This window comes from Antechinus flavipes, chromosome 2 (assembly GCF_016432865.1).
Source record: "Antechinus flavipes isolate AdamAnt ecotype Samford, QLD, Australia chromosome 2, AdamAnt_v2, whole genome shotgun sequence".
Classification (NCBI taxonomy): Eukaryota; Metazoa; Chordata; class Mammalia; order Dasyuromorphia; family Dasyuridae; genus Antechinus; species Antechinus flavipes.
The window spans coordinates 343,321,524-343,345,861 of record NC_067399.1 but is presented as its reverse complement, the minus strand read 5'-3'; the positions used below and the strand labels follow the sequence as shown (position 1 = coordinate 343,345,861).

Here is a 24,338-nt window from a genome sequence, read left to right as displayed (position 1 = left end):
AGAAAGAAAGAAGGATAATTGAGGCTTTGGTAGACCTGAGAGAAGGATGATAAATTATAAACTGGAAGGGAGAAAAGGTTCTCCTATAATTCTATGGCTTGTTTTATTATCTGGAGTGAAAAATGCAGTAGTTGGTGATCAAAGAAGTAATGTGGAATATGTACACATATGAATATGACACTAGACAAGTCACTTAACCTTGGAAAGGATGGGGATGAGAGAGAAGAGGTAAGAGGAAGGGGAGAGAAACAGAGACTGAAAACTGCAGACCAGATATCTTCTTTTGACATGAACATTTTTTGCACTTGAGTCCCAACTAGGCATTTTTATATGGTCAAAGGCAGTGGGTTATATTGTAAATTCCCCCTTCTTCCATTAAAATACGTCATTTGAACTACTCTATTTTCTTTGTTTTTCCTTTATATGGCTTAGTACCGTAGGTAGTCTCACAACAGCCCCAAACAATACAACACGTGTTAAGACGTGCTAACTTTCTCCGGACTTCCGCAAACTCTGGCCGCCAGAGGGCGCAGCTAGAGGGCTGGCTCTGGAGGCCACGCCTAGGGTCGCGTTCGGTGGCGCAGACGCAGTACAGCAGGACTGTGAGGGCCGCGGCGGAGGTGGCGGCCTGGGGGAAGTGAATGGTTTTACCCAGCGGGCCCAGCGTCGGCCCTTGCCTAGGTCGCAGTACGTGCGGCCGTTGTCCTGTTTCCACTGGGCCATGGCGTTCACATTCGCTGCTTTTTGCTACATGTTGGCGCTGTTGCTCACCGCTGCGCTTATCTTCTTCGCCATTTGGCACGTGAGTAGCGAGCTGGGGGGCCGAGGGAGAGAGAAAGAAGAAGGCGGCGGCTTTCGGCGCTTCCGGTCCGCCATTGGGACTCAGTCACCGGCTCCCCTTGGGGAATCGGCCCTGAGGAAATCCCGGGTGCGGCGAGGGAGGAGCCACCGCTAGCGTAGCGAACTTCACGCCTCTCGCGCCCTCTCTGTCTGCCCCCAGACAAACCTGCCACCCATTCTTAGTAAAAAGCCCCGGGACCAGTGCAAGTAGTCCTCTTACCTTCCCACCTCCCCCGCTTGTCCAGTTTTAGGACTTACGTTTTTGGTCCCTGCGCCCACGACTTGAGTTTGCTTTTTTTTTTAATTAACCCTTAACTTTCCGACTTTAAGGGAGCTTTTTGCCCGCTGATCCCTGGGAAATCTGTGTCTATTTAGGGATGAGGAAGTGAGGGGGAGGTTTTCCAAGCTCGTAATTTGCCGGTTGGCAGCTCCTCCTTTTGGAAGACCAGGATGTGGAACAGCAATTTACATTTTGGACCTTTTATAGGAATTATTGTGAGTTTCCTAGAGTACTCGGGTGGTTTTCCTAAGCACCCCGAGTTAATGTTGCCTTCCTCCTTGTATTTACTTACCTGTGTACTTTTACCTAGTAGATCTCTATCACTCAGTGGATAAGAAGGCACAGTTCCTTGAAGGGCGTGGCTAATTTTGTTTTTGTGGTTGATTCCTCATAGTTCCTTGTACTTTGAGTGCTTAATAAATATGAATTGAATTTCAGATACTTGATTATGAGCATTTAAAGTAAAATTAATAGATTTAACGTGCTACTTGGTTTTACAACTTTGATGAATATTGTTTTTGCTACAGTTTAGTTCTGAACAATTTTTAAAAAGTTTTTTGAGAAGGCTTCCAGGTTATATGTAAGGGATCTTTTAATAGTGACATACTATCCATTCCTTCTTCTATATCATTCTTATCCTTATTATCGATCCTCCATAAAAGATCCATCCAGAGTGCCTGGCCTTCCTTAATTTTAGTTTTCTTTATAATTACCAGTAATTAGTCAGTTCAGTTTTCAGGCCATTCATCTATTTTCCTCTGATCCAATTATATCATGGACGTACGTTCTTTGCCAATGTAAACTCAATAAATTGGCTGCCCAGTTGCATGTTATAATTTAACAATAAACATACTTAATTCATTCAGTTTCTACTGTGACTTGTTAGGTTCATTGTTATCCTTTGATCAAAAAATGCCCTATAATACTCTGAGTTTGATTCAGTCGCTATAATACCTGTCTCAGAGAGAAGCAGGTGGTTCCTCTCAAATGCCTACATCTCCCTACTTTTTTATGATACAACTCTCTGGTTGAATTTATCCAGGACTCACATTTGCATGATAAACTCTTTGTAAGAGGACAGTTGCTGATGCTATGGTTTACTCAAGCAAAACATTTTTTTTTTTTTTTTTTTAACATAAGATGCCTATGTCAGTTGTATGACTGTAAAGGTGTGGTTTGCTGTAGGGAATCGTTTGTGAAAGCCCTGCTTTATCCCTTCCCGTATTTTAATCAAGGATAAACAAAAAAATTATGATCACAAGAATTTTATGGAGGTGAAAAGCATACACATAAGTCAATAGTTACTAGTGTTTTCATGATTTCCTACTCCTGCTCCCACATTTTTTTGATATATTTTCTCTTTGAAGTCAGTTCCTTCCTTTCACAATTGTAACTTTGAGCAGTTTTCCATGCTGTATAGTCAGTCCCTCCTCCTAATTCTGTAATCTCAAGTGCTTTTTCAGCTCCCTTATGTAACTCTACAGAGACTTGTTTCTTTGTCACTGATAATGAAAATACATTGTTATCAAAATGTTGAAAATTTGGCTTATTTTCTGGTAGTCCTTTTTCCTCTCAATTTTATTTTATTGGCATATTGGGACCATCCTCCAAAGATTTTTTTGTACATTTGGCTTTTTTAAAAAATATGCTTATTTAATAACTAAACAACTAAAACCATCTGATAGTGATCTGCTTTAGTGGTATTCTCCTTCTTGTGCCTCATTACCTACTCCTTAGATTTTTTTTTTAATGACTCAGATTTCAGCTTACTTTTTTAATATTGTTTCATTTTACTTTATTTAGTATATGTTTTGCCATATTTCTCTATGTTTCTTCTGTTCATCATTAATTACAGTCAGTCAGCAATCATTTATTAAGTTCCTTCTTTGTGCCGGGCTCTCTCATAAACTGTTTTCTTACTGTTTTTGAGGACAGCACAAACCTTGTTTATGTGCACCCAGAGTATATAGCATTTGTGGGTTTTAATTCATCCTCCTTTATGCAAATAGCCTTACTTTTTTCCTCTCTGGGGACACTACTGTTTCCAAGCTTTTTCATTGGTCATCCCACCTTCTTGCCTTCCCTTCTTGAGAGTTTCTTCTTCCTAAAGGATTCAGTACTAGAATCATCTTTTGTCTGATTCCCCACCAAACCACATCATAAGCATTTATTAAGCACCTACAGTCCTATGTACCAGGTAGGGCGGGAGGATTCAGTACTAGAATCATCTTTTGTCTGATTCCTCACCAAGCCACATCATAAGCATTTATTAAGCACCTACAGTCCTATGTACCAGGTAGGGCGGGAGAACTTTTCTGCCAAGGCCATTTGGACATAACATTATTATCAGCTTAAGGAATTCAAACAGTGGAAGATTCTAGTGTCTAGCTTTCAGCTCATCCTTGCCTGCAATTATTTTAGGCAAATCGGTGTTGCTGGACTTTGCTTACCCCTGCTCTAGAAATATAAAGGCAAAAAATAGTCCTTGCTCTTTGAGGGTCAGAGTATAATGAAAATGCAAGCAGTACCACATTGGTCAAACTTGTACAGTTCTAAACATATTACCATATTCATTATGCTGTGCAAGAAAAAATAGATCAAAAGGGAAAAACAGAAAAACAACCAAAAAAGGTTGAAATACTATGCTTTGATGCACATTCAAACCATAGTTCTCTCTCTCAAGGCAGATGGTTCTTTCCATCACAAGTCTGTTGGGGATGCTTTGAATCACCTCATTGTGATTCAATGTCCATTGCAGTTAATCAACATATAATCTTATGTTATTGTATATAATGTTCTCCTGGTTCTGCTCACTTCACTTAGCATCAGTGCATGTAATTCTTTCCAGGCTTTTCTGTAATCAGCCTGCTCATCATTTCTTATAGAGTGTATGTACTGTAACTTAGCCATTCCATTCAATTTCTAGTTCCTTGCCACTACAAAAAGGGCTGCTATAAACATTTTTGCACATGTAGGTCCTTTCCCCTTTTTAATGATCTTTTTGAGATGCAGACTTAGTGGTGAGATTACTGATCGAAGGGTATGCACAGTTTGTTAGCCCTTTAGGCGTAGTTCCAACTTGCTCTCCAGAGTTAGACTGATTCTACAACTCCATCAACAATACATTAGTTTCACAGTAATTTTTAAAGAAATAAAGGACAGCTTAATAGCGGGAGTAGTATTCAGTGTTCATAGCTATATGACTTTGCAGTTATTCTAATATATGACAGTACTACCAAAGTTAATTTACATATGCTTTTGATTCTCTACTCATCAAACTTTCAAAAGGATACTTTATGGAACTCGATATAACAACATTCTTTTTTGGAAAAAACAAAAATTTTAGCAGTATCAATAATAACAGTCTGAAGAACTCTCAACCAGTAGATAGAAGGGAGTCAGAAAACTGATCAAAAACAGATTATAGAGGACTCTTGGCTAGCATTGAGAGCAACTGGCACTAATTGGCAACTCTCTTGCCCACAACTAGTTCTGGATCATCATTCTAGTGTGGAAAGCCAAGTGTGAGGGAGCAGGGGCCTAGGTTGCAGTTTCAAGGCTGAAAGGAGCACTGGCACTTTTGGCTACAGAAGATCAAGGGACCTGGTCATCAGGGCCAAGAGAAATGCTAAGGAGGTTCAGGAGTGTAGGGTCTCTTCCTAAGAAAAGACCAGAGTAGAGACCACACTTCTACCTAAATTACACTTACCCTGAAAGCTTTTCTAAAAACTTGCTGAAACCATCTCTTCTCCCCAACTAGTTCTGAAAACAAGCAGCACAAAAAAGCCTGAAGCTTAGAGCAGTTGCTTCCCCATCCCAGGTGAGCAGAGGTCAACCTTAACGTAAAGTTCAAACTCAAAAAACAATCTGGAAGAATAAATGATAAAAAATTAACTTGACCAAAAAAAGACACTTTGTGGCAGGAAAGACCAAGCCATAAACTCAAAAGAAGACCACATTGTGAAAAGTTACAAGCAAACCTCAAAGAGTGCTAATTAGACATTGAGCTCAACAACTCCTTAAGGAATTAAAGAAAAAGATAATAGTGATAAAGAGAAAATTGGGAAAATAATTGAGAGTGAAAGAGAGAAAATTATGAAAAAAGAATTGACAACTTGGTAAAGTAGTAAATAGAGACACCCTCCCAAAAAAACCTGAAAAAAATAGCAACCTTAAAAAATAAAATTGGCTTAATGATAAAAGAAGCACAAAGATTTGCTGAAGAAAAGAAATCCTTTTTTAAAAAGCTGAATTAGCCAAGTGGGAAAAGATTTACAAAAAGCTCAATGAAGAAAATGATTCCTTAAAAATTAGAATTGACAAAATGGAAGCTAATGACCACGTGAGACCTCAAGAAACAATAGAACAAAGTCAAAAGTATGAAGAAATAGAAGATATAAAACATCTCATTGGTAAAACAATTTACCTGGAAAATCGATCAAGGAGAAATCATTTAATAATTATTGGGCTCTGTGAAAACTATGTTCCCAAAAAGACCTTTGACATCATATTCAAGAGAATATAAAGGAAAACTGCCCTGATATCTTAGATCCAGAAAGTAAAATATAAACTGAGAGGCTCCATTGATCATCTCCTGAAAAAGATGACAAAGTAAAAATGCTGATGACTATTATAGTCAAATTCTAGAGCTTCTAAGTCAAGGAGGAAATATTGTAAGCAAACAGAAAGACAGTTTAAATATTGTGGAGCTATAGTCAGGATCATAGAAAATTTAGCTAGCTTCTGTGTTAAATAAACAGAGAACTTGGTATATGATATTCCAGAAGACAACACAACTAGGATTAAAACATGAATAACATGCCTAGCAAAACTTCTGGGGAAAAAATGGAATTGTAATGAAGTAGAATACTTGGCATTCAAACACAAGACTCAAGAGAAGCATTAAAGGATAAACATGAAAGAGTAGTCAAGAGACTCAAAATTAAACTTTACATGGCTCATTTTGTTGATAATCCTAAGAACTTTATCATTATTAGGGTGGTTAAAAGGAGTTTACGTAGACAAGAGGGCAGAGTGTGAGTAGGTTATGAGAGGAAGATCTCCAAAATGGGGGTAGTGGTGAAAAAAAAAGAGGTAAGAAAGAAATGTACTAGGAAAGGGAGAGGTAGAATGGGAAAATTTTTCTCAAAGAGACAAAGAAAGAAGACTTTCTGCAGTGGAAAGAAGAAGGCAATGCTTCAACCTCCCTCATCGAAGTGATCCAAAAAGAGATCAGTTGAGTATAGAAATCTACCTTATCTAGTAAGTATATAAGGGATGAGAGATGAGAAAGATGATAAAAAGGGAGGCTTTAATCAGAAGCAAAACAGACAGGGATAGGATAAAAAAAATTAAGAGAACCATAAACAGAAGAAAATAGGATGAAAGGAAATACACAGTAATCATGAATGGGAAAGGAAAAAGCTCACCTATAAAACATAAGTAGATAGCAGAATGGATTAGAAACCAGAGTGCTAGTATGTTGTTTACAAGAGGCACACTAAACAGAAAGGCCTAAACCTAAATATAAAGACCTAACCTAAAATAAAGAGCTAGAGCAGAAATTATTCATCAGCTGAAATAGTTGGGTGTAGCAATCATGATCTCAGACAAAGCAAGAGCAAAAATAGACCTAATTTAAAAAGCTAATCAGGAAAACTCCATTTTATTCATGGACAGTAGAGGGATATCAAAATGTTTTACAGTAAATTTCTCTGATAAAGGCCTCATTTCTCAAATATCTAAGTAACTGTCAAATTTGGAAAAATGAGACCCAACTTTAACATAGGATATGAACAGGCAATTTTCAGAAGAAGAAATAAAAACAAAAACAATTCCTTCCCAGAAAGAACTTGGGTGCCCACCACAGGGGAAAATGTCCTGGATGTAGGTTGGAAAACATTGAGAGAAATTACACCTCCACTGTTAAGTATCAGTCTTCACTTTGGGACAGGCTCCACATAAGAAAGTAATGTCCTCTGAGCTACTTTATTAAAGATGATTTACCCACCTATAATATACATTGACTGTGCTAGAGGTATGCACTGTGGCCCCATATAGTCCTTCTACTTGTCACAAATTCATATCAGGACATTAATTAGAAATTGTCCAAATCACCTTTCACACTACAGGTTTGATTCTTTGTTGTTATTTATATTCTGTCATTTTGTTACTTTGCATCTTCCAGGGACCCTTTAACTAATTGGTCTTTTCCCCCTCATGTCTTTGTTTTGGTTGCTTTTTTCTTTTTCTCTACGCTAAATTTCTCTTACATTGCTACTTATTATACTTATTACATGAGAGAATTAGGGTTATTGAATGTTTGGGATCAAGACCTTTAGAATATTACTATTAAGGAGTAGTTTAGGATAAGAGCAATATCATAAGGCCCTGTAGTTTCATCGAGTTTCTCCAAAGGATTTTCTGCATCTTCAGAGCTAGTTTTCCCCTGAAAAGTAGAAAAACTATCCTTGAGGTTTAATTGGGCCAAGTGGGCGTGTTCACATGCTTTCACTGCCTTTTGGGTTATTAAAAAAAAATTCAGGAATAAGTGCTTTTCAAGCTTGAGGGATGATCCACTGCTTTGTGAATCAGCTCACTCTTCTTATCAGATGTATTTTCATATAGTGCAAGGTGGAGTATAAGGGAAGTTTGCCTCTACTTGACAGCACTGTTTTTGCCAACTCTCCTTTCCATGTGGCTTTAACTCCTAGATAATCAGCTAATGGCTTACTTCATTCTAGTCCCCAATCTGAATCGCCAGACCAGTCAGAATTAAGTCTAGTCTGCCTGCCAGAATTTTCCAGAACTTGCTGTTCACCCACATAGTCTTTGTGTGTAGAACAACTTTGTTTTCTGTATTTTATTTCTAAAATGCAGAGTTGCCAGCCGGCTGATGTTCATAAGTAATGAACTATTTTATTATTCCCTTTACAACTATGTTCTCCATATGTTTTAAAATTTAAATAATAATTTTTTTTGGTCTTCATTTTAGTACCACAAAATGTTTGTGTGCATTCTTTTATTTATAAGCCTAGTTTTTCACATAGCATCTTTTGAAGTTCTAAGAACTTTAAATGAAATATTTAATATATTTAATATTGAAAAATATTTTAAAATGTCTTCAAAGATAAATCTAATAGTCACTGATAAACATTGTTAGACATTGATAATAATAGTGATCACATCTAATCGAAAGATGAATATAGGATCATAGATTTAGAGCTCAGAGTGATGATAGAGATTATCATGAACCAATGCTTTCATTTTACAGCTGAGGCTTCTCAGGGGGAAAAGTTATGATTTCCTTAAAGTCAGAATTTAATCCAGGAAGTTCTGGCAAATTTCTCTTGTCAGCATGATGATGCTTAGAGGTACTATACTATGGTAGCTAGAAAACCTGTTCTTTAATAAAAATAGGTCTGTACTTAGGTGCCTCTATTTGCCTCTTTTCTAAGCGTCTACATCTTGGCTTGTGACATCATTCAACTTAAACTACTCTCTCCAAAGTTACTAATGATCGCTTAACTGACAAATCTAATATTCTGTTCCTCAGTTCTTAGCCTCATTGAATTTTCTGAAACATTTGACTCTGTTGATTAATTGTCTTCTCTTAGATAATCTTTTCTCTTTAGGTTTTCATGTAGCTGTTCTTGGTTATCCTGCACCTTGTCTGACCAATCCTCCTTAGTTGTCTTTGCTAGATCTTCATCAGCGTCATACCCCATGAGTGTACCTGTCCAACAAGGATCTGTCTCTGGGCCCTTTTTTCTTTTCCTTCTATACTTGTGTTTAGTGATCATATGAACTCCTTTTTTTATCAGATCCCAATTCTTGCCTGTCTTCTGAGTTCAAATCCCACATTTCCAACTGCCTGTTGAACATTTTGAACTAGATGATCTATAGATATCTCAAAATTCAGTGTGTTCAAAACAATTCGTTATTGCAATAACAGTTTTGCAATTGCCTTCTTATTGGTCTTCCAGTCTCAATATTCAGAATGATTTCCTTTAAGTATATATTTGACTATGTCACTTTCTTGCTCTATAAAATCCAGGGTTGTTTTACTCCAAGGGAACATATAAAGTGAAATTTCACAAGCTAGTCCCTTCCTATCTTTCCAGTCTTTTCACACTTCACTTCCTTCCACATTCTATGATCTAATGATAACGTTCTTGATGTTCGTTCTCCACTTACAATACTTCATCTCTTTTTCCTCTACCTTATGACACCATTGTATCTTTTAAGACTTAGGTCTAAGTCAAACATCACCTTTTGCAGGAGACCTTTCCATGCCTCCTTATCCACTTGAACTTCCCTGTCTAAAATTACCTTCCTTCTACACTCTCTGTGTCTTATATGTGTCTATTGGTTTACATGTAGTCTTCCCCATTAATAGATGGGTTTCTTTGAAAGAAGGAACAATTTTTGTATTTTTTTCCTTTGTATTTCGAGTTCTTAGTATAGTGTCTGGCATATAAGTGCGTGATAAATGCTTGTTGGGTTGAAATTAGGAACGGATTGAGCTCATGAAGACGAATGTAAATGTCAATGTAATGCTGAAATACTGGTAATGGTAACTTAAAAGAAGTATTTATAATCTTGCAAGCCATGTCTTAAGTTATTTTTAGAGGCATTATGTTGAAGAGGACTGCAAGACTTGGAGGCAGGAAGATCTGTGTTTCAATCCTGTTTCTGACATTTATTAGCCACCTGAACTTGGACAAGTTCATTAATCTTCAGTTTCTTTATCTGTAAAATTAAGAGATTGGACTAGAGCTAGGCTTCTGGGGTTCCTTTTCATCTTTAAATCTTTGATCCCAGAATAATTTTAAAATTATAAAATTAAGTTGGTTACAAAGTATTTATTAGTATATTGATATAGAGTTAAAATACTTTAGTTATTGTCTTATTATTTGGAGCTATTAAGTACATTTTCACTGATGAAAAAAATCCTAATTGTTTTAATTTTATTTTAGATTATAGCATTTGATGAACTGAAGACTGATTACAAGAATCCCATAGACCAATGTAATACACTCAATCCTGTAAGTTACAATATAACAAAGTACTTCTCATTTTTCTTTTAAGGTCTTTACTTTTACATTGATATAATTATAAATGGTCATTTTTAATCTAAGTAGTACATATGTATTTATTTAAATAGGCAGACTTTTTTTAAAAAAAATTTTCCTTTCATGCTTAAATATTCTGACTTATTAATCTGCTGGTGATCTTGTCAGCTGTCATACTAACATTCTCCCAATCTGCTTTTTACATTGTCGGCACAAAGACAGTTGAAAAGGTCAAAAAGATTAAAAGAGTCAAAATTGCATTAAAGGTGTGTACTGCTTTTTAGTTTAATGTTTTAATGCCACCTTCATTTTGTGGGGGAGGGTCAGGAACATTGTATTTATGTAAATGTTTTGTTTGGTGTGTTCTTTCATGCCTGTTCAGGTGTGTGATTTCAAATTTTTTCATATTCTGTGAAAATGCTTGCTGATCAAGTGGGGAAAACTGTTACATGCTTATTTAGGCACATTATTTTTCTGTGCTATGACTGTAATCATATTTAGGTTATTCTATAAATTTCTTTAGTTTTTGATTAGGGGAATTCTAGAGATTTTGGTCAAAGTAAAGTAACTAATAGTAATAGTCTGAATAATAATAAGATTATGGTCCCATGTAAGTGTGTTTTCATATGCAACAGGCATCTACAGTGTAAAATTAACCTCTGTTATAGCTTTGAGTTTCCCCTTCCCACCCTCATGAATATCCTGGAATCTTTTGATACTGTACTTGGTGCCTATGCTGTAATTCCACATATATTATAGGTGTGATGAAAACTTCTTTTGGTATTCCTGATATATAATCCTTTGTTGAGATTCCTAAACAGATATACCTTAATTGGAACTTTGTTGATGCCAGGAATACTAGATATTATTTTTTTTAGATAGATTAGTTTGTAACAGGCTTGATTACATGTGTTTAATTAGAAACTAAGAAAATACTTATTGGAAATGATATCTCTTTGGAGTTATGGGAAAAACAGTTCATAGGCTTTCAGGGGAGGAGTACTTGAAACATTCTTATCACTATATAGTTTTAAGATATATACTTTATTATGAATTTCTATTTAATTTTTAGCCCCTCTTATTTAAATGATCATCTTTTTGCTGGGTCCAAATATAGAATAGATACAAAAAAGACTATTTAATACTGTAGTGGTCCTTAAACTTTTGTTCTCAATATCTTTATCCTATTAAAAATGATTGAGGATCTGTCCAAAGAGTTTTTGTTTATGTGGGTTATAGTTATAGATATTGATCACATTAAAAATAAAAACCAATTATGAATTTGTAGACTCTCTGAAAGGATTTCAGAGATTCCAAGGATGCTCTGGATCAGACTTTAAGAACCACTGCTGTAAAGTCTGTCCTTTCTTACATGTTTCATTTTTTAAGAAGTATTTACACAACAATTCTTGCTTGATATTAATGACAAAATGTACAGTTTCTCTTAATAAAAAGAAAAATTCTCAGATTAAAAATATATACGTTCTTGGAATACACGTATATTGCAGTGAAGAAGTAAAAGAAGGATTATTTTGATGCACATAGTTTCTTTTGGATGGGAAAGTGTAGTGACTGTTGACATAATAGTTGTGCATCTGACAGTTTTCCCTATTTAAAATTTGTTTTGAAAGTTCATTCTGCCAAAGTATGGGGGAAGGAAATAATATATCTTTTGCATTTGTGTAATCTTTTAACAAAGGACAATTTAATATTTAAATTAAACATTCTATCATTTTTAATCATATTTGCATGAAGTAATTTTGAAGAGTATTAGCTTTCTATTAACTGAAATTCCTAAAAAACTATGATCACAAAAAATGATTTGAAAATACATTTTTTCCTAAATATATTTTAGATTTTTATGGAGAGAAGTGGTTTTATGTTAGAATCATAGTTTCCAGTCTATATTATTGTCCTGATGACTAAATATACAAGTCAGGACAGATATTTTTATAGTGTTTTAACCCTTTAAAATAAGAATTCTTAATTTTTTCTTTTTAACTGAATCTTTAAATTGGACTTCTTATAATTTAGATTTAATTAGTATCACTAATGCAGCTTTTTGAGATATATAGAGTATATTTTTTAAATTTAAAATAAAGATACTGTATAGAAGTCTTTGTTTTATCCAAGGAACATTTCTGTGGAGATGCTTGGCTTTTTATATTTTTAGATGTCAGATTTTAAAATACATAATTATTTGTGTGTTAGCTTATAAGTGTTAACTTGAAGATAGATATATGTTTAAAGATTTATTCAATGAGTTAGTTGTTATTGTAGATTAGTCTAAATTGAATCATGAAAAAAACTTATATAGCAGAATAATAAGCTATTATTAGCTAGGTTTTATTGTTATTAAAATTCTTTATAACTGTTTTGGGTTAGAGAAATAAAGCTAAACTTTTTGGATTCTTAGAACATGGTCTTAAATGTGTGGTATAGCCTTAAAATATTTTTATAGGTAAGGTTATGGTATAATTAATCATCCTTAAACATATTAATTAACTGATATATACTAGGGCATGAGGATAGAAAGACAAAAAGTAAAATAATCTCTACACTCTGGAAGCTTATTATTTATCATAGAAGACAATATGTTGATGTATACTGATGATACTCAAGATAAAGGCAACTTGGGGATATAGGGCATTGACAGAATTAAAGATTTCCTATAGAAGATAGTGCTTTAAAAAGAGATGAATTTTTTGAGGCAGAAATTAGAATACTTTCCAGGAATAGGGAACACCTAGGGGGGGAAAAAAAGACAAAGATGGAGTGTTCTGTGTGAAAGACGGATGGAAGGCTAGCCTCACTGAACCATCAAGGTCAGTTATACATATATATTCTAGAAAACTCGACTGAAGTCAGGCTTTGAACACCAACAAAAGGAATTTATATTTTAAACTAAAGACATTAGAGAATACCCAAATTTAGAGTAGGGAAGTTGCCTAGTTCAATTCAGCTGAATGCCTAAAAATTAACCTTAATTAATTAAAAAAGTTTTTCATTTAAAATCATTTATATAACTAAAATTTTTAATAAAAAATAAAAGTAATATAAATTTTTTTAGTTGTAGTATTTACATAGGTTACTTACATGCATATATTTTCTATAATGCTTTAAAGTTTACATCATTCGTATTTTGATGTACCAAGTAAAATTTTATTTTCATTTATTTTAATGAAATTTTATTAATAAATATTGTCCATATGTGCTATGCTTTCATTATGCAACTTCTGAGTTGTTACCCAATAAATGAACTTAGCAGTACTAAGAAATGTAATTAATTTCATTGTTTTGATATAATTTCCCTCCTACATTGCAGAAAGTTTGTTTGCATTTGTTCATAGTGATACCCATGATATTGTGCAGAAATTATTGCCTGATCACTGCATAGAAAATATAATTTTAAGGTGGTTATATGGTTTGTAAATATAGCATTTCAAAAATTAAAAGCTTAAAATTCTAAACATGCACACTCCAGGAAAGCTTTGATTTTATCTATTACGTTGCATGTGGTCAAATATTTCATTTTTTTATTTTATGTCATATGTAGTAGTAGAAATGGAAATTAGTATATACTAATTTTTTAAAACAGTATAAAAATAATCTAAAAATTATGGTCACTTTTGCTACCATCTAGTTAGAATTATCATTCCCTTATCCATTCCTGAATATCATTATTTTGTAATAGAGAAAATAGTGTAAGATTGTGGACAGAGGTCTAGGCTTGAAGCTCAGAAGCTCTGCAAGTCTGACAATTCTGATCCTGTGACCCTGGAGAAGTCCTTTAACCTCTCCATGTTCCAGGCAGTTTCTCTGTCAGTCAAAAGTATTGGTCAAAAGGTTTTCCCTATCCAAGAGTTCCCTATCCCAGTGGACTTGTTCTATCCTTACTGTCCTATTAAATATGAGGAGAAGCAGCATAATATAATGGATAGAGAACCCTCCCAGTGAGGGTTTTTTGGATTTTTCCAGCATTGTAAGGGGCTGATCAGCTTTGGGAAAGGAAGTTTGTTACCATATGTTCCCTGCACAGATGTAGTCATGTGCCTAACAACTTTTTTTTTTTTTTTAATAGCTTTTTATTTACAAGTTATATGCATGGGTAATTTTACAGTATTGACAATTGCCAAACCCTTTGTTCCAATTTTTCCCCTCCTTTCCCTCATCCCCTCCTCCCCCATGGCAGGTTGACCATTACATGTAAGTATGTTAAAGTATAAATTAAATACAATATAAGCATACATGTCCTAACAGTTATTTTGCTGTCCAAAAAGAAGTGTACTTAGCCTGTGAAAAAAATAAAAAATGCAGGTGGACAAAAATAGAGGGATTGGGAACCTAACAACTTTTAATACCTAAAATCTGGGTGACCTATGAGTAATAAAATGTCTAGGTCTCTTCCTCAGAGCAATATAGGCTGTGTCTTCTTTGTACATAGAAATCCCGCTGTTGAGGGAAAAGTCAGCATAGACATAAAATCCTGAGCAGCCCCTTTTCATTCTTAATTCTTGAAGCTTTTAATTGAATGAAATTTGTTTCTACCTTATTCCTAATTAATTTTATATTTGTTTAATATTAACATTAACCTTCTAGACAGGCTGTTTTGATAACTGATTACATATTTTTCTCCCAGCTTGTACTTCCAGAATATCTCATCCACGCTTTCTTCTGTGTCATGTTTCTCTGTGCAGCAGAGTGGCTTACACTGGGTCTCAATATGCCACTCTTGGCATATCATATTTGGAGGTAATATTTAGATAAACTAATATTCCTTTTTATTATAATTACATTAGCCCAAATTTAAAGTTTATAAGTGCTCATTTTAATAATCAAGTAGGTGGGCATATAACTTTATTTGTAGCATTTAAAACTAAAAATTTTTTTAGAAATCTATGACAAAAAGGATATTTAGTCATCTAATATTTTATTGCAGTAATCAGAACTGGGATATGCTAGGGTAATTCTAATTGTTAAAACTTTTCTTTTTTTTTTTTTTTTTAATTTTTATTTAATAATTACTTTATATTCACAGAATCCATGCCAGGGTAATTTTTTTACAACATTATCCCTTGCACTCGTTTCTGTTCCGATTTTTCCCCTCCCTCCCTCCATCCCCTCCCCTAGATGGCAAGCAATCCTATATATGTTAGATATGTTGCAGTATTGTTAAAACTTTTCATATTTTTATCTGGACACATTAAAATGATATTGTTGTCTCTGGATTAGTCCTTCACCTTTTTCTTGGATTTCTGAAGACATTTGGCACTAGAGACGATTTGTTCAACTCCTTATATTATTTACATTGACTCTTTAAGGTTCAGTTTTATTACTGAAATTATTATAAATCTTTCCTTTTTATTTGTTATATGGAATTAGAAGCTTGTGATTTAGTACATCATCTTTCCTGGTTTTGAGAGAAAGAAAACCTCTACAAAAAGGTTTACCTTCCTTTCTGAGTGACTAATAAACTATATTCATTACAGGTATATGAGTAGACCAGTGATGAGTGGACCAGGACTCTATGATCCTACAACCATCATGAATGCAGATATTCTAGCATACTGTCAGAAAGAAGGATGGTGCAAATTAGCTTTTTATCTACTATCATTTTTTTACTACTTATATGGGTAAGTTGGCAAAAATATAATGAAAATGAATAATTTTAGTACGTGAAAATTTTGTAGCCATTAAGCTTATCACTTTAAATTTTAGCACATAAATAATAGAGAGTGCCTGAATCATACGATGTAATGGACATGAACATTAAAACATATATGTGTACATGTATCCGTATGTACATAAACATATTACACATATATAAAACTGGGAGAAGAACTAGTTTGAAATTTAAAACTATGTTGGGAAACCTTGATTTTTTTTTTTTAATGGTAATGAAAGAATGCTGTTGGATATTAGAGAGGAAAAAAAATCTGACTCCTTTATAACCCAATAGAAACTGAAAGTATTCACATGTCCTAATGATTTCTATAAGGTTTGTTTCCTTTATACCAATTTTGTAAGATTAAAAAAAAAATTAGTCATGTTTTGCAAGTTTGGGTAATTGTTAGCTTCTACTGCCTTTTTTTCCACCCTGTTTCCAGTGGACATATTTTCTTTTCATTAGGGCAAGAATTCTTGATCTTTTTATAGTGGAGATCCTTTTGGCAGTCTCATGAAGCCTATGAATACCTCAAATTATGCTTTAAATGCATAAAATAAAAATACAGATATCTTTTTTTTAAACAGTTCTCTCCAAATTTATTAATTATCTATTTCCAAATTTTATATCATTTTCTCAATCATCATTCTAATTGACCACTTTAACAATGTAAATCACCTTCTTCTCCTTGATTCTTTCCCTTATTTCTGGTTATTGAAATATTTGTAAAATACTTTGCACTTGTATATATTTAGTCTTTGTCTCAAATGATCAAAATTAACATTATATTGGGCTTAAGAAATTTTGACATGATAGTTACTTAAATGCTTATTCCTTTCTACTTCCCATTTATTATGATATTGCTCTCTTCTGGTTCTCCTCCTGACTACTTTTTTCTACCCCTTTTTATGGATCTTCATCCATTCCATGTCCATTCTCTGTAAGTGTCCCCTCTTCGTGTCCACTATCTGTTCTGATTCAATTTTTATGCAGATATTTCTTAGAACTGTTTGTACATCCCTAAACTCCCTACACTATTTTCCTGACCTCCAGTCTCAGATGTAGAATCGCCTATTGGCAACTCAAATTAGATGTCCTATGGACATCTTAAATTTAGCATGTCCAAAACTGAATTCGTTATTTTCTCTCCCAAATCTTCCCTAGTTGTTCTTCTTATTCTTTTTTTTAATAATAATTTTAACTTTTTAAATTTTAAGTTCCAAATTCTTTTCTTCCCCACCTACTGAAAAAGCAGATAATCTGATGTTGGTTATACATGTGATATAATGCAAAGCATATTTCCACATTAGCCAGATGACTTCTTCCTCTCCTCCCATCTCCTCCCCTCAGAATGAGAAAATTATACTTCAGTTTTATACTCAGAGTTCATCAGTTCTCTCTTTGGCAACGGATAGCATTTTTTTCATCATGAGTCCTTTAGAATTTTCTTGGATCATGGTTATTAGTCAGATAAGCCAAGTCTTTCACAATTTATTATCATTAACAGCATTGCTGTTACTATATACGATGTTCTTTTGATTCTTCTCACTTCACTTTGTATCAGTTCATAAAAGTCTTCTCAGGTTTTTCTGAGACAGCCTCATGCCACAGTTTATTCAACCATTCATCAATATGCATCTCTTCTTTCCACTTCTCTGCCACCATAAAAAGAGCTGATATGAATATTTTTGTACATATAGATCTTTTTTCCTTTTAAAAAAATTTCTTTGGGATATAGAACTAGTAATACTATTGCTGGATCAAAAGTTATGTACATTTTATCACCTTCAGCATTTGATATTTCTGATAGATGTAAAGTAGGACCTTAGAGTTTTTGTAATTTGCATTGTAATAGTGATTTTATGATTTTAGATAACTTTGCTTTCTTCTGAAAACTATTTGTTCATATATTCAATGACCATTTATCACTTGGAGAATGGCTTTATTTTTATGAATTTGACTGAATTCTCTATATATTTCAAAAATGAGGTCTTACATCAGAGGAACTTAATATAAAAAATCTTATATTGACTTCATTATTTAGATTACCTTCTAATAAAAAAGTAGTTTCCTTGATTGTTTCTTTTAATTGAATCTTCCTTTGTTTTGTCTGAAATCATGATCTCTTGCCTTTTTTTTATTTCAGCTGAAACTTATTAGATCCTGCTCTCTTAAGTGTAACTATATGAGTCTTTGTTTCAAGTTTCTCTCTTATATTATTAAATTATTGTTTCTGATCCTTTTATTTTGCATGTGAGGTCATCCCATTCATATTCAGTTATGATTACTATGTATTTCCTTCTATCTCATTTTCTCCCATTCTTTTTTTTTAATCTTCTCCTTCTTTGAAAGTCTTATTTTACTTTTTAACCACTACCTCCTTTAGTCAGCCCTCTATTTTATCATTCCCTCTTCCTCCCTTATCTCTTTCTTCTTCTATTTCCCTATTGAATAAGATAGATTTCTATACTCAACTGAGTATGTAAATGCCTATTTTTCCCTCTGAATCAGTTCTCGTGAGAGGCAAGCTTTACCTACCACCACTTTTCTTCCCTTCATTGCAAAAGCTATTCCTTATGTGCACCCCTTTTATGGGACAAAATTTAAACCCTTCTAGTTCCTCTTTTCCTTACCCCTTTATTTTTTTAAGATCATCCTAACATGGTAGACTATATTATATAAACTACTTTTAACTGTCTTAATGATAGAATTCTTAAGCGTTTCATGTATGATCTTCCTATATAGGAATATAAGCAATTTAACTTTATTGAGTCCTCTATGTTTTCTCCGTCATGTTTCCCTTTTTATGCTTCTCTTGAGTCTTATATTTGAATGTCATATTCTGTTTGTCTCTAGTCTTTTCATCAGAAAGGTTTATTTTCACTAAATATCCATTCTCTCTCCTCCCCTCCAAGCTGTTTTACTAGATAGGTTCGTTCCTTTGCCTTCTGAAATATCATATTCCAAGCCGTCTGTTCATTTAATGTAGAAGCTACTAAATCATCTGTGATACTGACTGATTCCATGGTATTTAAGTTCTTTCTGGCTGCTTGCAATATTTTCTCCTTGACCTGGGAGTTTTGGAATTTAGTTATAATATTCTTGGACATTTTCATTTTGGGATCTCTTTTCAGGAGGTGATCAGTGGAGCCTTTCAATTTTTATTTTTATTTTTTTTATTTTTTGCTGAGGCAGTTGCAATTAAGTGACATTAGGCCTATTTTTCAAGGTGTTATTTGTGTGTGTGTCTTTTTTACCAAGATATTCAATTCTTTTTTCACTATTTTCTTACATCACTCTCATTTCTTTTCTCAATTTCCCCTTTACCCACTCTTTATCTCTTTCAGTCCTTCACTAATTCTTATTGGGGCTTAATGACCAATTAGCTTTTTTCTTTGAGATTTTGATTGTAAATTGTTTTCACTTGTCTTCTAATTTTATGTCTTGGTTGGCTCAGCCAACATAGTACCTATTTTAGTCAAGTTCATTTTTTTATTGTTTGCTCATTTTTCCAACCTATTTCTTGACTTTGAACTTTATGTTAAAAGTTAGACTTTTCTCAACTGGGAATGGGGTGGTATTGCCCCAAGTTTCTGGCATTTTTTGTCCTGCTGTTTTGGGATCTTGCTGGGAAAGGGTAGGGGGTGGAATATGAAAGTTTTTTGGTGCTTCCAAAGTAATCAAGAGAGAAATATAGTTACTACTTTATCAAGGAATGACCCCCTTCTTCTCTGCAGTCACAAATACTGCGCTCCTCAGATTCCTTTTCACTTTTGATCAACCAAAAGTACTCCTTTCCTCCCTAGAACTGCAATCCAGAACTATATATGGACAATAGAGTTGCCAATCAGTGACAATTATACCCAGTGCCATTAATGGGTCCCCTATAACTTCTAATCAATTGTTTGATCCCCCCCTTCCCATCTCTATGCTGAGAGCTCCCAAGGTTGTTGCCCCCTGCTTCATCATCTTCAAAACTGTTCTGCTTGTCTGTTTCCCTTTAATCCTACTTCAGTTTTGTTTTTTTTTTTTTTGCTGAGGTAATGGGGGTTAAATGACTTGCCCAGGGTCATATAGCTAGGAAGTGTTAAGTGTCTGAGGCCAAATTTGAACTCGGGTCCTCCTGACTTCAGGGCTAGTGCTCTATTTACTGCACCTCGTAGCTGCTCCCGTCATGTATATTTTTTAAAAATACTTATGATGGTCTTATCATTCTTTTCTTCCTCCAGATCTTTTTATATGTGAATTGTTGTTTAGCCCCCATCATTTCCTTGTATAGTTGAACCTAAGTATAAGAGTTTACCTGTGGTAAATTTGATCTCATTAGATGTGGCCCATTATTCCAGAGTATTACACAGTTCTTGTCATCTGACATGTTATATTGACTATCCATGCCAGCTTTCTACTAAAGTTAATACAAATCCGTTCATTAATTAACATTTTTTTAGTCTGGTCTTTCAAACAGCTGAACCAAACAGTGTTCTGAATTACTTTTTTGAAATAGATTAGATCTACATATATTTATGGTAGTTCTTAGATTTCGACTTTAAATCTGTAATTCCGTAATCAATCTCAAAGGCAGTCTAGTTTAGTGCCCTTGTTTTATAGATAAGAAAATTGAGATCTGAGAGATTAGGTGATTTCCTCAAAATCCCACAATGGGGAAAACCTCAGAATTGGAATTTGAACCCCAGATATTCTTATCTGACTGCAGCACTTTGCAGATGTTTCCAATGAACTGAAACAGACTTGGAGTAATTGTTATTTTTATTACAAAGTACTCAAAAATCTGTCTTCCTAATATAAATTTTAATTTTTTTCTCCAAGAAATTAATACTTTCACCTTTAGTTTTCAGAATATCAATTTATCAGTACTTGGGATGTAATTGTTTTGCTTTTTCTAACAAAAGTAATTGAGGATTTATTATCTCAATTGCCTTAGATTTCAGTTTCCTGTCAGATCACTGAAGATTATACTGAAGATTAGTTTCCCTGATAAAAATGATGTAGCAAAAAGGAATAGTTATGCCTTCTTTCCTTATAAAAACAATCTATAAGACTTTGGAGGTTGTACTCATTTGATACCTTGATAATCCTTGTCAATCCCAGGGACAAACATGAACAATTCCTGGACTGAGAAAGAAAAAAGGCTACTGCCCTATCAAAGCCAAAATTCCCAGTTTACCTGAGCCCTTTTAAGGCCATGACAGAGCTTCCATACGTTAAAAAAAGTTGACAGTTGTCAGCAAGATTCCATAGATGTGTCTGAATGCTTCTTATATAGTCAAAAGCAGGAAGCCCTGACCTTGACTTGACATCTTTCTGGTTCTGATCTTGGTTACTGATGCAAGGTAGTATTTAGAATAACCTGAGTTCTAATCGTGACCCATACTACTTGTGTGATATTTAAAGAAACCACTTCCCTTTGCCAGGCCTTGAGTTATATATAAAATAGAGAGTTGGACTTCATGACTTCTAAGGCTCTTTCTAATTCAAAATCAATCTTTAATTGATTATAGCTTTAGCAGACTTTTTTTTATTGTTTTCTGTAGTATTTATTGAAAGCCTTAATTCACACTGGATTTAGTCGTCAAGAAGAAAAAAAATATGGCTGCACAAGAAGCATTAACAAGCTCAGATTTGATTTATAAATTTATATTTTGTTTTTACATCACTTTCATTTCAGAATATATCTACTTTCTACTCTGCTCAGAAAGCCTTTATATCTTTGTTTCCATTTCTTGTTACTACAAAAAATGCTGTTACATATTTTTTGATATGAGATTTTTTTTATTCTTAGACTCCTTTGGCTATGTGCTTAGATATGGAAACTGCGTCAGAAGATATGCTTTTAAGTCACTTTCTTAGCAGTTTACAAATTCAAATTTTTAAGGCCATGTATGAAAGATGGAAGTACACAAAATACAAATAAAAGAGAAGTACAGTATTTTAAAATCATCAGGTACTTTTAGATATATGATATTGTCTGTATTGATGTTCCTCTCACTAATTCATATCACAGCCTATCCAGGCCTGCTCATCCATCTTTTGTAAATGGCTTTTAAAAATCTGTAGTTGTTAATGAGTTCCTTGTATATAGCCACAGTGGTCTTACATATACTTTCTTGAACTGGTAATTCGTTTTTACATATTTTGAATCCTCCCTGAAGTTTTGCTGGGCACATGACAATGTTCTCTTCTGTTTTATTTTGTATTCCTTTTCTGGTTGTTTTTTTTTTAATATAAGTTTTTTTAAAAGATATTCAAATAAAGGATCATAAATAAAGCTTTATAAAGTATTTTTTAAAAATATTTGCCAAAGATGTCTGTTTATTATATGGATTTTCCTTAATATTTATTTCACATACACATCAGTATATTCTTTGGTCAGGAGTTTTAGATCTTCCATAACTCTTTTATTTTGAGAAATTATCTCTCAGAATTAATGAACATGCCTGGTTTTTCCATTAATTTTCCAATTCTGATAAGACAACTAATAAAATTATCAGTTCTAGACTACTTGGTGTTAAAGCTTATACTACATTTTTTTTTTAATTACAGCTTTTTATTTTCAAAACACATGCATGGATGATTATAAAGTACTTTTATAAGTAAAGCACCAAACTAGACACTTGAGATATTTTTAAAAAAAACAAAACTTGCTTACCAATATGTAATGACAGAATTTTTCATCCTTGGAGTCTTCCATTCTTCTTGAGCCAACTTTTAGTCTTAAGCTAATGGGAGCTTTTCAGTTTTACTTGATAGTCCTTTGATTTACCAGATCAAAACATTGCTCCCTATAGATTGTCTCCACTTGAATGTATTTTTTTTTTAATAATATAAAAATGTTTTGAGGGGAGGGTCCATCTCTTTAAAATTTGTCTTCTCAGTACTTAGACTTAGCATGATATTTGGCTATAGTTAACTCTCTTCATGTGCTCTTACTTGCTCTGTGTATACCTATACACACACACAGATATATACCGAATTCATAGTATCATTTCTACTTGAGCAATAAGTTCTTCCTTATTTATCATAATTGGATCCATGACAGCACTTCCACCACCTTTGTAAAAGCTGAAATTACCAACAAGATTAATGCACTTCTTTAACAGAATAGGACCTTAAGTAGATATCTGAATATTTGAAGAGCCTTAACAAAGCTATCTCTCTTCCCTCAATGCAGCTTTATGGCTATAAATTTTTTAATCCCTTTAATACTTGCTCAAATGTTTTATACTATATTTTGCTTCTTCAGCTTAATAAATTTCTACACTGTTGTCTATATTCTTGCAATGTACTATTCTACTGCCATTCTATTTATTCCTTTTGGGGAAAACAAAAGTGTACCCTTAGGCTACGTCTTCCAGTCTCGTTATATAAATAAGTCCATGTCTATCCTAAAGTGCTGTTAAACAGTTAAAATTTGAGGACATAGAGGACCACTATGAAAATGAGCTGTTTTACCTTCATAGTTTGCTGTTCAATAAGGAATACTGTCACCAATAATACTCATAATTGGGAAGAAATTGCTTTAAATTAACAATGTTTTTCTTCTTCTTTTCAGCATGATTTATGTTTTGGTGAGTTCTTAAGATGATATACGACAGACTCAGTCCTGTTAAGTGCATGCAAAAGCCACAAAATGAAAGGATTCTATCCAAGAAGAACCTGTTTGCAAGATTAGTTTATGGAATATGATGTTACTTAAAAAAAAAAAAAAAAGACTCCTTATTTTTCAAATGTTTCCACTTTTTTTTTGTGGAAAGACTGTTTTCATATGTTATGCTTTAGACAAATTAAATGGAATTACGTATAAATGAATATAAAAAAGAGTACCTCTGGTATTGACAGGTTTGAATTTGTACTCCTTAGGAACAGCCATAATTTTCTAAATAATTGTATTAATTATTTACTGTCCTTAGTCTGGAACTTTTTGTTTACAGGAGCCTATAGTAGTTTATTTTGGTTTTATTGAAATATTGATTATAGCTATTGGAGATCAAGTGCTTTTGAAGGACTGAAAATTTTGTATATGTTTGACCTTATAGGAAGCCTCATAAGTTTCTTTATATATCATGTAGAAGATTACATGGAAATATTTGCAGAAGTAATGATGGTGGGATTTTTTTTTTTTTCTTAACATTTGAATATTAGCCCTGTGTATTGCATGATCTAGAAATTTCCCATAATAGCTCATTAAAATTCATATACTTTAATTCTTAAGCATAAGTAAATCTATTGAGAATATATACTAAATTATCTTGGAATGCATTTAAAGTTATTTTAAATGTTTTCATTTGTAGCAATCACTTAGTAAGAAATTCGGTATTCAAATTACTGTTACAATCTAGTGATAAGATATTCTTAAGGACTTGAAACTTATACCTTAGATGTTCAGAACAGAAAATGAAAGAGAACATTGTGTAACTATCCTGCTGTTCTTTAGTGCAATACAATAAAAGTCTGAAATTAA

General features: G+C 33.5%; 1 protein-coding gene across 4 annotated transcripts; it reads left to right on the top strand.

Moving 5' to 3' along the window:
- Nucleotides 1-578: 578 nt before the first annotated feature.
- On the top strand, nt 579-24,338 carry CNIH1 (cornichon family AMPA receptor auxiliary protein 1). 4 transcript variants are annotated; one of them, XM_051977934.1, is made up of 6 exons: nt 579-802; nt 10,099-10,167; nt 10,413-10,460; nt 14,834-14,946; nt 15,684-15,827; nt 23,430-24,338. In XM_051977934.1, the coding sequence occupies exons 1-6, from the start codon at nt 722-724 to the stop codon at nt 23,455-23,457; spliced, it is 483 nt and encodes a 160-aa protein (XP_051833894.1). In that variant the 5' UTR covers nt 579-721; the 3' UTR covers nt 23,458-24,338. The 4 variants fall into 4 exon arrangements, with proteins under 4 accessions (XP_051833894.1, XP_051833896.1, XP_051833895.1 ...); XM_051977935.1 differs by lacking the exon at nt 579-802 and adding an exon at nt 1,257-1,335; XM_051977936.1 differs by lacking the exon at nt 10,413-10,460 and having other exon boundaries at nt 585-802.

Coding starts and splice junctions, on each gene's coding strand:
- CNIH1 (XM_051977934.1), top strand. CDS start 722: ATGGCGTTCACATTCGCTGCTTTTTGCTACATGTTGGCGCTGTTGCTC. Junction 10,461..14,833: donor GAGTCAAAATTGCATTAAAG/GTGTGTACTGCT, acceptor TTTTTCTCCCAG/CTTGTACTTCCAGAATATCT. Junction 14,947..15,683: donor TTGGCATATCATATTTGGAG/GTAATATTTAGA, acceptor TATTCATTACAG/GTATATGAGTAGACCAGTGA.